Below are 13,404 nucleotides of genomic sequence, written 5' to 3'. Positions count from 1 at the left end.
TGCAGCACCACTTAAACAGTGATGAATGTCCCTAGTACTATGCAAAATATAAAGACTGACAAATACCAATCACCACATAGAAAACCCCCAAAATGGAAAACAAGATACCTTGTTATTGGATAAATCCATTTTTCTAATGGCTTTCAGAGGCCATAACCTCCTTCATGGTACCCTTTCCTGAACTAAAGAAGGAGTTTTGGTCTCTTAAAGCTAGACAAAAATATATTAAAATTAATCTAATTATAAACATTTATTAACACAGCCTTAAAAAAAAAAACTTTTAGCTACCTTGGTTGTCTCTGGGTTTCAGCTTTCCTCATCATCTCTTCACTCTCTCATTCTTTCCAATGTCTGTCCTTTTTCTCCCCACTCCATCCAGCCTGAGCCCCCCATCTTTCCTTGATCCAGCATTTCCCTTCTGTGTCTGTCAGAGTTACCATTCCACCTCTTTTCCAGCATCACCCTTCTGTGTGCCCATCTCACCAATGTTCCTATCTCACCTCTTTTTCAGAATACCCATCCTTATCTTCTTCCCATGTTCACCATCTGCCCTCTCAATGTCCTTATTTCCCACCCACCCTTTTTTCAGCATTGCTTCTCTATGTCTTATTTCACCTCCCTTTTTTCAGCACTACCCCCTTTCAGCATTGCTCCTTCTGTGTCCCTATCTCCTCTCCCGCTTTTTAGCACTGCCCCATCTGTATCCCCATCAACCCTCTATTTCAGTATTATCCCCTCTGTGTGCCAAACTAGCCTCTTTCGGCATCTATCCCCCCTTTCAGTAAGGCTCCCTCTGTGTTCCTATCCTTATAGTTCCTGCTTCTTTATGTCTCCATTTTCAGCTTATCCCCCCCTCTTCCTTTGTCCCTGCACCCTGTAGCCACATCTTTCCACTCTTCCTCCACTCTGGCCCAGCCTGGTATGACATATTTCCTTTTGTTTCCCTCCCCTCTCTCTACTTCTCTCTCTTGCGTCCTCCCTCACCCAGAAGCCCTGGATCTGGCTTTCTCCCTTCTGCCTACACCCGGCTGCACCCCCTGGCCCGCAGCTCTCTTCGGCGACTTGTCAGTGGCGGCGATCAATACAAGCTGCTGACGTCGGGGCTTTCCCTCTGCAAATCCTGCCTTTGTAGATACAGGAAGTTGAAACAAAGTAGGTGGGACTCACAGAGGGAAAGCCTCGATGTCAGTAGCCTGTCTTGATCACTGCCGCTGACAAGTCACTGAAGAGGGCCGCTGGGCAGGGGGTGCAGGTGGAAGGAAGAGGGTCAGATGGGAAGGCTGCTGGAAGAGGTAGGAGCTCGGGAGCATGACGCTTACTCCAGCCAGGATTATTTCTTTTTCAGGCTGCTGCCACCGATGCCCCCCGAAATGGCGAAAACCGGACAAAAGTGGCAGAGTCCTCATAAAGAAGAATATGTCCAGAGAAATCTGGACATCTGGTAACCCTATCTAGCAGGGGAACACAGCTACAGCTTCCCTTGACCTTTAAACAATACTTCTATCAGAAGATCATGCTCTTCGACTGAGTGTGCAGCTTCGGGAGGGACAAGCATAGAGCAGTGAGGGAGGGAGGGAAAACCCGCCAGATCAGCCAGAGCGCCCTCACATCCAAAAAGTTGATTCTAAAAGCCAAATCTATTGGGTCAACAAAGAAATTAAAATAAAAGGTCAGAAAGTTAAAAGAATGCAAAATTCACAAGTGGTTCCATGAGTTAACTGGTTAGTGCACAAATAATGAGGGTGCCCTTACTACCTACAAAATAGGTAACGATAAGTGTTCCTGTGGCAACTTTTTAAAATGGCAGCGTGCAAATGGCAACATTAGCACATGAAAAGCAATAGGAAGATTCATGCTTACTTCAGTGTGGGCTTTTACCCACCCCCCTCCCCCAGTTGCTGCAGTCAAAGCTCAAGGATTGTGGCCTTGGACTGCTAGCTACAGCAGCTGGAACTATGGGCAGCTTCGTGGTATCCCTAGAGCTTAGCTTGAAAGGGGCTTCACTAAGTCCTGTACTTCGGCTACCTCCCCCAGGATTCAGAAGGTTTCTGCAGGAGGAAGCACGGGACAGCTTGAAGTCTGCTTTTACTGTTGAAGGGGCTTCAAACATAGTCTCTGCTTTTGCTGAGGAAGGAATTTAGGAGAAATCTGGGGTTTGATCAAACCAGGGGTTATCAATATAAATTCAGTCTGGAAAGCTCTACATGGCCTGGATAAGTCCTGGCCTATAGGTACTTTCTTTTCATTTTCCAAAATATAATGAAGATTTTTCTTCTCGATTTGCATTGCAGACTCAGTTTGCATGTCTCCAGGTTAGAGTAGTTGGAAACTTAAGTTGCTGAATGAAAGGAATGTGATGCAGCTCAGATAAAAGACAAGAACTTAAAACAGCACTGCCTGGAGCATTTGGATAATCAAACAAGGAGGAACAACCTAGATTTCCCCAAGTCATCATTAATCTTTGCAGCAGAAATGCTTAAGCATTATAAGAGGGAAGTATTTGGTTTGCCATTTGACAGTGTGTCCCTGATTGCGAGAACTGTTTATTATCTTCATTTATGGGACAGAGAATTGGGGAATTAATAACCAGGCTGTCTCCTCAAGTAGATATACATTTGACCGAGTTCCTTGAAACATTAGTGGCGCTCATTTCTGGGAAATCAACATGGTTGGTCACCTTTGTGCTGGAGCCTGACCCCAATTTGGTTCTAAAACAGTTTTTCAGACATATTAATGAGTTGGTTTTTGGCTCTTTTATCTAAATATTTCCTAACTTGTCATGTATTACCCAAGCAAGGAGGAGCTTTTTGGCTGTAAAGCCGAGAGTTCTAGCAGTACCTTCTACTACTAATCATTTCTATAGTGCTACTAGACATACGCAGCGCTGTACATCAAAACACAGCAGAGACAGTTCCTGCTCAAAAGAACTTACAATCTAGTCAAGACAAACAAACTGGACAAGTGGGGGAATTAGAGAAGGAACGATGAGACAGATATTGGCATTTAGAAGATGGAATTGAATATCGCCAGAGACGGAGCTTGACTTACTAAGTCGGGCAGTTTGTTCCAGGCATATGGTGCAGGGTCATTATTTTGAAATTTCCTTCTTGTTGCTTTGTGACTTATGGGACTAATTGCTTTGATTTCATGAGCCAGGTTTTCAGAGAATATTGTGCTTAGTTTTACAAGACAAAAGGATACAAAAGGCCTGAATCTGTGCTTTGATCTGTCCTGTGACTGCCTTCTACTTAGTTTCTCTATGTGTTTCTTAGCATAGGCCAGGGGTGTCCAATGTCGGTCCTCGAGGGCCGCAGTCCAGTCGGATTTTCAGGATTTCCCCAATGAATATACATGAGGTCTATTTGCATGCACTGCTTTCATTGTATGCTAATAGATCTCATGCATATTCATTGGGGAAATCCTGAAAACCCAACTGGATTGCGGCCCTCGAGGACCGACATTGGACACCCCTGGCATAGGCCATTTGCCCTCTGATCAGGCCCTGTCTTCCTGTGGCTTTCTCCCACAACCTAGTCTATGCATCCTTTCCCATGAATCGAAGTAAATTAGGTCATGAACCATGGGTCTCACACCTGCAGAAACCTGGTTTATTTTGTACATGGCCTCACTAATTAGAGGCACCCATTATCTCTTAGCCTGGGAAAACTATGTGCATGTTTATATTTATTTTTATTTTATTTCTTCCATTTGTGCGTCGCACATACCTAGACAAGCTAAACTAAATATACCGCATCATCTCCACGGATGTGGAGCTCGGCACGGTTTACAAGAACTTAAAATATAGGAAGAGAGGGGAAAAAAAAAGGTTTACATGAACTTATATATAGAAGAGAAGAGTAAGGGGGGATAGAATTGCATTTTAGTGAAAAGCCAGGTTTTCAGTTGCTTGCGGAATAATTGGAGGGAGCCCAGGTTCCGCAGCAGGGTAGTAAGGTCGTTCCAAAGACCTGTGACTCTGAAGAGAAGGGATTTTCCCAGTTTGCCTTCATAGCAAATACCATGTAGAGAGGTATAAGCTCTTGGCGACATTACAGAGGAAGGTGTTAGAAGAGGGTAGGGAGGACAGTGGAGGGCAGGAAGATACAGGAGGAGAAGAGGATAGAAGTGATTAGGTGCCAAATAAATGAGTTTTCAGTTTCTTCCGGAATTTGGTGTGGTTAGGTTCCGTCCTGGTCATTTCAGTAACGTCATTCCAAGTTTTTACGCCTAGAAAGGTGAGCATGGAGTGGAAAACACATTTGTATTGCAGATTTTTTGTGGAAGGGAGATTTAGAAGTATTCTGTTGAGGATTCTGCGGGAAGTAGACCATGCCTTGGAGAAGAGCTGGATGAGAGGAGCTGCGGAGTTTCCGTAAAGTATACAGTGAATAAAGCATCGCATTGTTATTGGTCATCTTCACTATGTTTGTGTGAAGAACTACAGTACCCCATGTGTGGTTTTATTGTTTTAATATTGTTAGCTACTTGTATTTCTCTATAAAATTTATAATAAAGCAGGAAAAAAGAAAGCTCCTTATGTAATTCAGCTGGTATTGCATTCCATAATGATGGGGAGGTAAAAGGTAAAAAAGATTGAAAGACAGAAGGGAATAGAGTTCACACACAATAGCAGAGTGCAGAGAAAGTGCAGGACAGTGTGGAGTAACAACTCCCTAGGAATTGAATATTGAATTGATGCAGACAATATCATTTTTTTTTCCCCAGTGGGTAGATTTGATAACAATTTTTTTAGGTACATCAGAAGCAGAAAACCTGTGAGGTATACTTTATTTATATATTGGGATTCTTAAAAGTATACTGTTTCCTATCTCCAGTCATTTATATATGTTCCCTGATTATTCAACTCGCTGCTCCTGCTTGCTTTGGGCTTTCCTCGCTGCCGGGTCCTTCCTTCGCAGAAACAGAAAGTAGGTGGGACCCGGCAGCGAGGAAAGCCTGAAGCAAGCAGGAGCAGCGAGTTGTGATGGCTTTGTGGAGAGAGGGGGGAATGCTCCTGCAGCAGTACCCAATTGGGAAGAGAGAGGGAAAGAGGGAGACGGAAGACCAGGGAAGGGAGAGGAGAGGAACCTGAGCTCCCTTCAGTTATTCCGCAAACAACTGAAAACCTGGCTTTTCAGCAAATTGTAGCTCTATCCTTCCCCCCTTTCTCTCCCCCCTTCTACACATAAGTTCATGTAATCCTTTTTCTTCTTCTCTACCCACTATTTTAAGTTCTTGTAAACCGTGTCGAGCTCCATTCTCATGGAGATGATGCAGTATATAAACTTAAGGTTTAGATTAGATTAGATTAGAGGAATGAGGGGGGAAGGAAGACCAGAGAGAGGAGAGGAACGAGAGATGCCAAGTCCATGGGAAGGAAAGGAAAGGATATACCAGACCATGGAGGGGGAGGGAAGGAGATGGATGTCAGACCAAGGGAAAGAAAGGAAGGAGGGAGGGAGAGGAAAGGATGGAGAGGAGATGCCAGATAATGGAGGGGAGATGGAAGGAGAGGAAAGAGATGACAGGACATTGGGGGAGGGAAGGAAAATTAAGGAGACAAATGCCAGACCAGAGGGAAAGGAAGAAGAGGAGGTGCCAGAGCATGGAGGGAGAGAGGAGATACCAGACCATGGGATGGAGTGGGAAGGAAGGAAAGGAGAAGAGAGAGATGCCAGAGCATAGGGAAGGGGGTGGAGACTGAAAAATTGAGAGGGGATGAAACTGAAATGAATCATGTACAAAGGAGAAAAGGGGACATAGAAAGAGGGAAGATGCTATATGGAAGAGAGAGAAGGTGGACAGTGGATGGAAGGGGTAGAGAGAGAGGGCAGAGGCTGGGTGGAAGGGGCAAAGAGAGAGCAGATGTTGCATGGAAGGGAAAGTGGACAAACGCTGCATAGAAAGAAGAGAGCGAAGAGAAGATTAAAGCAGAAACAACGAGAGCTAGAAAAATGTTTTTTGTTGCTTTACGTATTGATAAAAGTTTATAAATAGGAAATGGAAATAAGCCCATTTTTGGAGGACTAAACCCCTTTCCTCAGGTCAGGACAGGATACCATAACAGCAGTATACTGAATGCTAATTGAAAAATGGATTAGTCCAATAAAATGGTATTTTCTTATTTCTCGTTATTTGTTTTATTTCTATTTGTTAATTTGTAAAGTGGTGATTGTTTTGTATCAGTTTTTTCAAATTTACTACTACTATTTACATCTGCTGTCTTCATATTTTGCACAGTATTAGAGGACATTTGTCACTGTTTCTGTGGTGTTGCATTGTAAGCAGTCTTGCATCTTAAGGTTTCATTTTTATATATTAGTACTTTGTTTGTGGTCCTGTATTTGCTTAGGGGTTATCTGTGCTCTGGTAGGAATGAATGTTGAGAAGCATACAGTGTGCTTTCTGTAGTTTAATTTTGTGGTTAACCATTAAGTGGTGTTAATAAGATTATATTGTATGTACTGTATATATGAAAAATGAATGGAAAAAATTGTATTACAATTAGGGGGCGGGGACTGGGGTGAAGCTTTCATGCCTCCCCCCAACAAAAAAGTGTTCCGCTGCCTATGGTAAGGGGTATTCCAGGGACAACACTGGCGGAGGAAATCCTACAGGACAGTGATTGAGCACGTTGGGTACTACTGGGGTATTTGTCACGCTCTGCTTCTTGCTCATATGGTTCTCTGTATATTCTCATTGAAAGCCAGCCAGAAGAGTGCTCAGAAATCAGCCAATATATCCTCCCTCATCTCAAGACAGAGTCTAGTGTACCTAAAGCATTATTCAAGTGTCCACTCTCTTCATTCAGGAAAGGAGATTCCACCCTGTCAGTAAATTGTTCTATTTTCCTTCTCTTAATGTCTGGTGGCATTTATTCAATATGACCCTTTCAATCAACATGAAAACATGAGATACTGAGCACAAACCCATTTATGTATATACATATATTTTTTTTATTATTTAAAAAAATATGGCATAACAAGAGTAGCAATTAATAATCTACTTGTTTCAGAACAACACATTTTACCAATAAAATTGCTCAAGAAAAAAATATAATTTCCTACAAATTTACAACCACCCACCAGTGACATCCCTCTTTTTTCAGGCTTTTCAGAAGTAAAGGTGCATGAATTGATTGGTTGGATGAGAAACACATGCAAGGGGCTGGGCTTTAGCATTTTTTTAAGGTAGCATGGGGAAAAGGTGGCGGTGCCTTTTTTTGTGTAGCCAAGTAGATCAATTTCAGAAGGCAATCTGAGATTTAGGAGTGATGAACCCAGGAGTATACAGGTGTTAAAGGCTGGCATTCAAGAGGCTCAAATAAGACCTATGAAAGATGAAGTCCATCAGCCTGCTGTTACCAGATGTTATGAGTACTTCAGGTCATGGAGGTTCTCAATTGTTTGTCCCTTCAATGACCAATATCATCCTAAAGATGCAGTGTAGCCCGACGCGCCTACAAAAGATAGATAGCACTAGATTCAATAGATGCTGGCATTGTAGAATAGAAGTTGGGATGTTAGATCATTTAATTTTTTTTTGTCCCTGTGTAAATGCCTTTTGGAAATTAATTTGGCCCCAAATTAATAAATTACTAGAAAATCATGTAGGACTCTCATATGATACTATATTATTTGGTACAGCAATGAGAACTCAGAGTCCGATTTCAGCAAATAATAACAAACTATTATTAATTTTGACCGGGGTCGCCATGCAACAAATTAGGAAGGATTATACCAAATTAAAATATACATTCTGGTGGAACTCTGTCTGTCATATATATAAAATGGAAAAAGTGTTAACGCTACAACAAGGGAATCTTCACAATTTCAAGAAAATTTGGGAACCATTGACTAATTATTCTAATGATCAGATTTCATAGCACATTGGTAGTAGGTATATAGGGATGGGTTGGGAATTATATATTTTATGGAAGTAGGGAATGAAAAAAGGGGAGGAATTTATTACTTATGACATGATGTATTGATTGTAGTTACAAATGTTTTTGTAATAATTACTTATAATATGTATAATTCAATTGCTGTAAGAATGAAAAATCAATAAATAAAAATTAAAAAAAAATTATATAACATTTTCCCTGGCCATAATATCCTAGATTCTATAGATGACATGCTTCAGAGATGTGGGTGCAACTTAATTGGCTGATGACCCATTAAGGAGCAATTATTGGCTGCTAACCACTAATTATTGACATTATCAATTAGGATTTGCACACCTATGCTGGGCACCTAATTCTTTTAGTGTGCAACCCAATAGAGAGGGTGGCCAAAAAGTTAAGTGCAGCGTTATAGAATAATGGGTCTTCATGCCCAACTTGGGTGCCGGATTTATACCAGGTTTCAGCAGGCATTAAGTCTGGCATCCAGAATTGGGTGTGGAAACTGGCACTAAGCACTTGGGGCCTGAGTCTTGAAAACGTGCATCCTGATGCCAGGCAGTGTTAGACAGCCTACTGCCGTCAGACAGCCATTCGGGATGCATGTTTTAGGAAAGCAAACCTCCTGGAGGCAGGACATCCACATTGTAGGCCTCCAAAGCAAATCTACAGAGATGGTAAGGTGTGGGAGTGGCTTTGCCCGGAAGTGGCCTTGGGCAGGCTTAAGTGCCAGCACCCATCTCCATAGACTGAAGATAGACACTTGAAATGTAGGCCTGCAAAATGCTGGTCTACATTTCAGGCGTCGGTCTGGGAGTGTAGGCATGATTATGTAAAGGATGCCAGTATACGACTGACATGCGATCTTTGGCCGCTTCTTAGGTGGCCACTGATATCGGCATCCGATGTAAAATCAGGCCCTTAGTACCAATCTTTTCCTGTGACTATTTTTGAGTGCTATGTATAGTCTAAGATGTGGCATCCATCATTGGTCACTGTGCTGTGCCAAAACCAGTGAAGCTCCTGTCATGCCAAACATCTGCTGTAGATCTCAGCCATATCAGGGATCAATTATGCAGTAATCTTTGTGCATCTTAATAGTCCTCAATACATACATTATAAAACAGCAAAAAAACCCCATTGTTTCAATTTCATCTTGTGCTTGGTAACTTTGGGTTGTCACAGAGACAGAAAGTGCTGATAACAACCAGACTTGTTTCAGGCCTGAGCCTCGTTCCGTTATAATAGAGGAAAACACTATTCATTCAGGAAAACATTCATTCACCAATCACCTTCCTTTAGGAAGACATTCAGAAATATGCCAAGAGTCAGTTATACTAAAATACACATGGCATATTAGTGGATGGAATGAAGATGTGAGGGCGAATTAGCCCTCGTCAGACTTGTACATGAGGCTCACCCTGGCAACCTCTGATGAGCCAAATTTCAAATAAAAGTTTGATTAGGGATTTGCTTGTATAGTGAGAGATTCATTGATTACATGAGTGTTCCAAATAAAGTGAAAGTATAGAATTGTGCACTGTATGCTATGTTAGTGGTATACTACATTTGTTTTTGGAAGCTGTTGATCAATTTGAAAAAGGCCCTTCAGTTAATCTAAAAGTGGCATCTGGCCAAGGGTGATGACTGGCTGAAACATCACTTAGGTGTATTTTAAGTAGTTTGCGTGTGTTTTGTTCAATTCTCTTTGGCACTCCGCATGCATTCATAGCTCTGATTCTCTAAGAACACAAAGCAAAGTCTAACCTGAAAGAGAAATGGGAGCTGATGATAGCCCTTATAAAGAAAAGCTCCAGCCAAGAAAATACTGAGTAGCAACCACTACTCACCTCAAGCATAATGCAAATACAACACCTGGGGCAGCCCTCACTAATCTTTATGCAGCCATGACCCCAATTTACATGGTCCTGCAGAAAGTGCTTAAGCCCTGGGCAGTTCCGTGACATCCTACAGAGCGTCTACCCTACTCGCAACCCTGGTTGGGAAGCTCTGAGATAGGGAAAGGACAAGATGTCTTCATAGCTTTAGATACTGAGACAGTCCTGTGTTTAATTTATTTGGGGATGTCTTATCCCTTTTTCTTAGAGATTCTGGAACTAGGAAACAGTAGTCTGAGCTACCACATCTTAAGCTTTTGAAGAGCGTAAACTATGGCCTGATTTTAAGGCCAAATGGGATCGGCACATGGGATCTATTCACAGGGCAAAGGTAGGGGAGGGGCATTAAGGTGGGCAGACTAGATGGGCCGTGGGCCCTTATCTGCCGTCTATTTCTATGTTTCTATGATCAGAGTACAAATTGTACAGTGTGTGAATCGCCACAAATCCAATCCCTTACATTTTCTATGGCGCTGGAGAGGTCTTGAACTACTGAAGAGCAGACATTTCCCAAATCTTCCTGCATCAAGTGCAGAAATCTCAGAATGCATCTCAACATACTGTACAGCATCTCTCAGCTTGCTTGCTATGATCAGATGCCACCTTGCAAACCAAATCAAATCCATACCACCCACTGAAGTTGCTAGTTTCCTTGACTCTAGCAATATGATAACTTGATTTCTGGAGCCAAATCCTCTCTGCCTTGGCTCTAGAAAAACCTCATTGGCTTATCTATGGGGACCTACCGATAAAGCAGGTTTAGCAAATTAGTGGCTATGCATAAAAACAAAGAGAGAAATGGCCCTCCGTAAAAATGAATTCTCTTTTTCAAGACATCTCCAGTTCTGACAGCATTACTTTGCAACTATAAAAAGAGAGAAAGAAAAAAGAATATTGGCAATAACTGCAGATGCACCCAAAAGCCAACATCATTTAAGCCATAGACTAATGATTACTGTAGGTTTGTGGCTGGAACTACCCATAAACTGTGGTCAGGACTCTTTAAGGATGTCTACTCTTGGCAGCTTCTCACTTAAGCCACATCTTGAATGCCCTTCGCCCAAGTGGCATCTTTGCAAATATACAATTTAACTTATTTTTTTAAAAAAAACAACATAAAAATATTGAGGATGGTTGTTTTTTTTCTCTTTTTTAGAACAATGAAAACTGGCTCTTAAAGATCTGATGTAACAGCTCTACATATAAGTAAAATGTGATCTTGTTGACTGTCTCCTAATGACCAGTCTGTTTAGCATTTTTGGTCTTCAGAGTGGCCTCTCTCATGCCTTTGTGGACTACCTAAGAGTCCCAACACCTTTGGCCAAACATCTCGAGCTCCAAGTCCAACTCTGTACTGCTGAATAACCTTATCAACAGTCCCCTTGAGCATGGAGGTGAACCTTGCAAATTAGGCACTTGTTTGTCTCTCTTAGACAGATACAGTGCTCTTAAAATCTGAAGTCCGATCAACGTTGAGTTTGTGAGGTACCAATTTGCCCTCTGCAGTGTTGCTCAACACACAATCTCTTGCTGAATCTCCTGCAGGGCTGTGAACTGCTGCCGGACCACTTTTAGGTCACTTTCTCTATTGTCCATGTTCTCCAGTTGTCGGCATGGGCAGTGCATGGTGTAAGACGCCATGAGGACCAGCTCTTCATCATCCTGTGGTGTATCTAGTTCATGCTCTGACTGACTGAGGTCTTGTTCCTTCAGGGGTTCTGGTATATCAGGGCAGGAGGAGAGCCAAGGATGCTGCAGACACTGTTCAGCTTTTGCCCTTTTCCTGGAGAAAGGAAAAAAAAATTGTGATGACTTACCATGCCATTTGTTCATTTTCAAAACAGACCTATATATAGTTGATTTGCAGTACAAAACAGGATGTCACCCTGTGGTGGATAAGAAGTTGATCAGTTCAATGGTTAAGTTCCATGCTATCAAATCAAAGGGCCATCGAGACCAGCATATTCTCTCTACAATAGTCAGTCCAGGTCACTTAGAAGACCTGATTCATAGTGTTGCTTTCCAGAAGTAGCAACATCCAAATATGAGTAACAATTATTTACTATGGCTCACTCTTTCAAAAACATCACATTACAAGACTTATATCCCCATAGATACCTAGATAGTTCACCGAGAGTTACAAAAAGAAAAGAAAAAAAGAATCGTTCATTCAAAAAAAAGTTACCAAAAACTTAGCCACTAATCAGTCTCTACATGGCAGTAAACTTACAGAAAACAAAAAGTTTAAGTGGCTTTCTAAAAGCCTATTAATAATCAATTTTCCTAACATCTAATGGTAAAGAACTCCAAAAGGACACTGCCTTTACAAAGCCGAGCTCACGTTTTTGCATTGGCCGCCACAGTAAGTTCTGACGCTCAGAATTCCTATGAGCATCCAAGCTGTTAACGCTAGCACAGCTTTGTATTTAGCGCTGGCCGCAGCGGTAAGGAGGGGGTAATTTAGAAAACCTAACCTATTCACAGTGGGGAAACAACAAAACTTGGTCACATATTTTAAACTGTCCCCTTGCCTCAACTAGCAACCAATGAAGTTTCTTCATAAATGGAGTCACTGATTCAGATTGAATGAGTGAGAAAATTCATCCAGCTGCTGCATTCTGCACAATCTGTAAATGACTGAGAGAGGCTTTTGTATAACTAGAAAAGATTAAATTGCAATAGTCAGTTCTGGACAAAATAAGCAATTGTACAATAAGCCTAAATGTTTGTTTTAAACTGAGCTATATACATTTTTAAACAAAGTCCATAGTTTGTGTGTTGACTGAGACAATACATTCTTGAATGTATTTTTTATCTACTAGTTAGTATCATGAAGTGTTTCCTAGTCTTAGCCAGGCTTAATTTTTTTTTTTTTGGGGGGGGAGGACTGCCTGGAATGCAGTTCCACCACTTCTTTTCAGACTCCAGAACAACAGGAATGTTCCGCTCCAGTACCTCCCTTCCAAGAAGGCTACAGGGAGCAGGAGGGGATGGAGTGAAGCTAGAACAGCAGAGAACAGTCACTCCACAGTACTCCCTAATTCAGTCTCTTTTCCTGTTGCTGCTGCCCCACCCCCTCCATGCGTCCACTTCCTTTGTTGTTTACAAATTAAGCCCTGGTCTTAATAATATCTAACAGCTTAAATTCTCAAACACGTTCCACTCCAAACATGATATTTACAATTTTCTGTATCTCTTCTTAGTAGTCGTCTTTTTTTTTTCTATTTTTAATTTAGTTCATGCTGATTCTGTAAAAACATGATGGCAGATAAATGCTAAATGGCCCATCCAGTCTGCCCATCCACAGTAACCATTATCTCTTCCTCTCTCTGAGAGATCCCACGTGTCTATCCCAGGCCCTTTTGAATTCAGACAGTGTCTGCCTCCACCACCTCTTCTGGGAGACTGTTCCACGGATCTACCACCCTTTCTGTAAAAAAGTATTTCCTTTGATTATTCTGGAACCTATCACCTCTTAACTTCATCCTCATTCCAGAGCTTCCTTTAAATGAAAGAGACTCGACTCATGTGCATTTACACTATATCATATCTCCCCTCTCCCGCCTTTCCTCCAAAGTATACAGATTGAGATCTTTAAGTCTGTCC

General features: G+C 41.8%; 1 protein-coding gene across 2 annotated transcripts in view; it reads right to left on the bottom strand.

The window, feature by feature from the left end:
- Nucleotides 1–7,763: 7,763 nt before the first annotated feature.
- Nucleotides 7,764–13,404, bottom strand: part of LOC117347701 (serine/threonine-protein kinase 17A-like) — a 78,081-nt gene continuing 72,440 nt past the window's right edge. For both annotated transcript variants that reach the window (XM_033918957.1, XM_033918959.1), the window contains exon 7: nucleotides 7,764–11,581. In XM_033918957.1, the coding sequence (XP_033774848.1) occupies nucleotides 11,311–11,581 (271 nt within the window). In that variant the 3' untranslated portion in view covers nucleotides 7,764–11,310. The remainder of the gene's footprint in view (nucleotides 11,582–13,404) is intronic.

Source organism: Geotrypetes seraphini, chromosome 13 (genome assembly GCF_902459505.1).
Source record: "Geotrypetes seraphini chromosome 13, aGeoSer1.1, whole genome shotgun sequence".
Taxonomy (NCBI): Eukaryota; Metazoa; Chordata; class Amphibia; order Gymnophiona; family Dermophiidae; genus Geotrypetes; species Geotrypetes seraphini.
The sequence above is the reverse complement of the archived record's forward strand: the minus strand, read 5'-3'. Positions and strand labels throughout refer to the sequence as shown.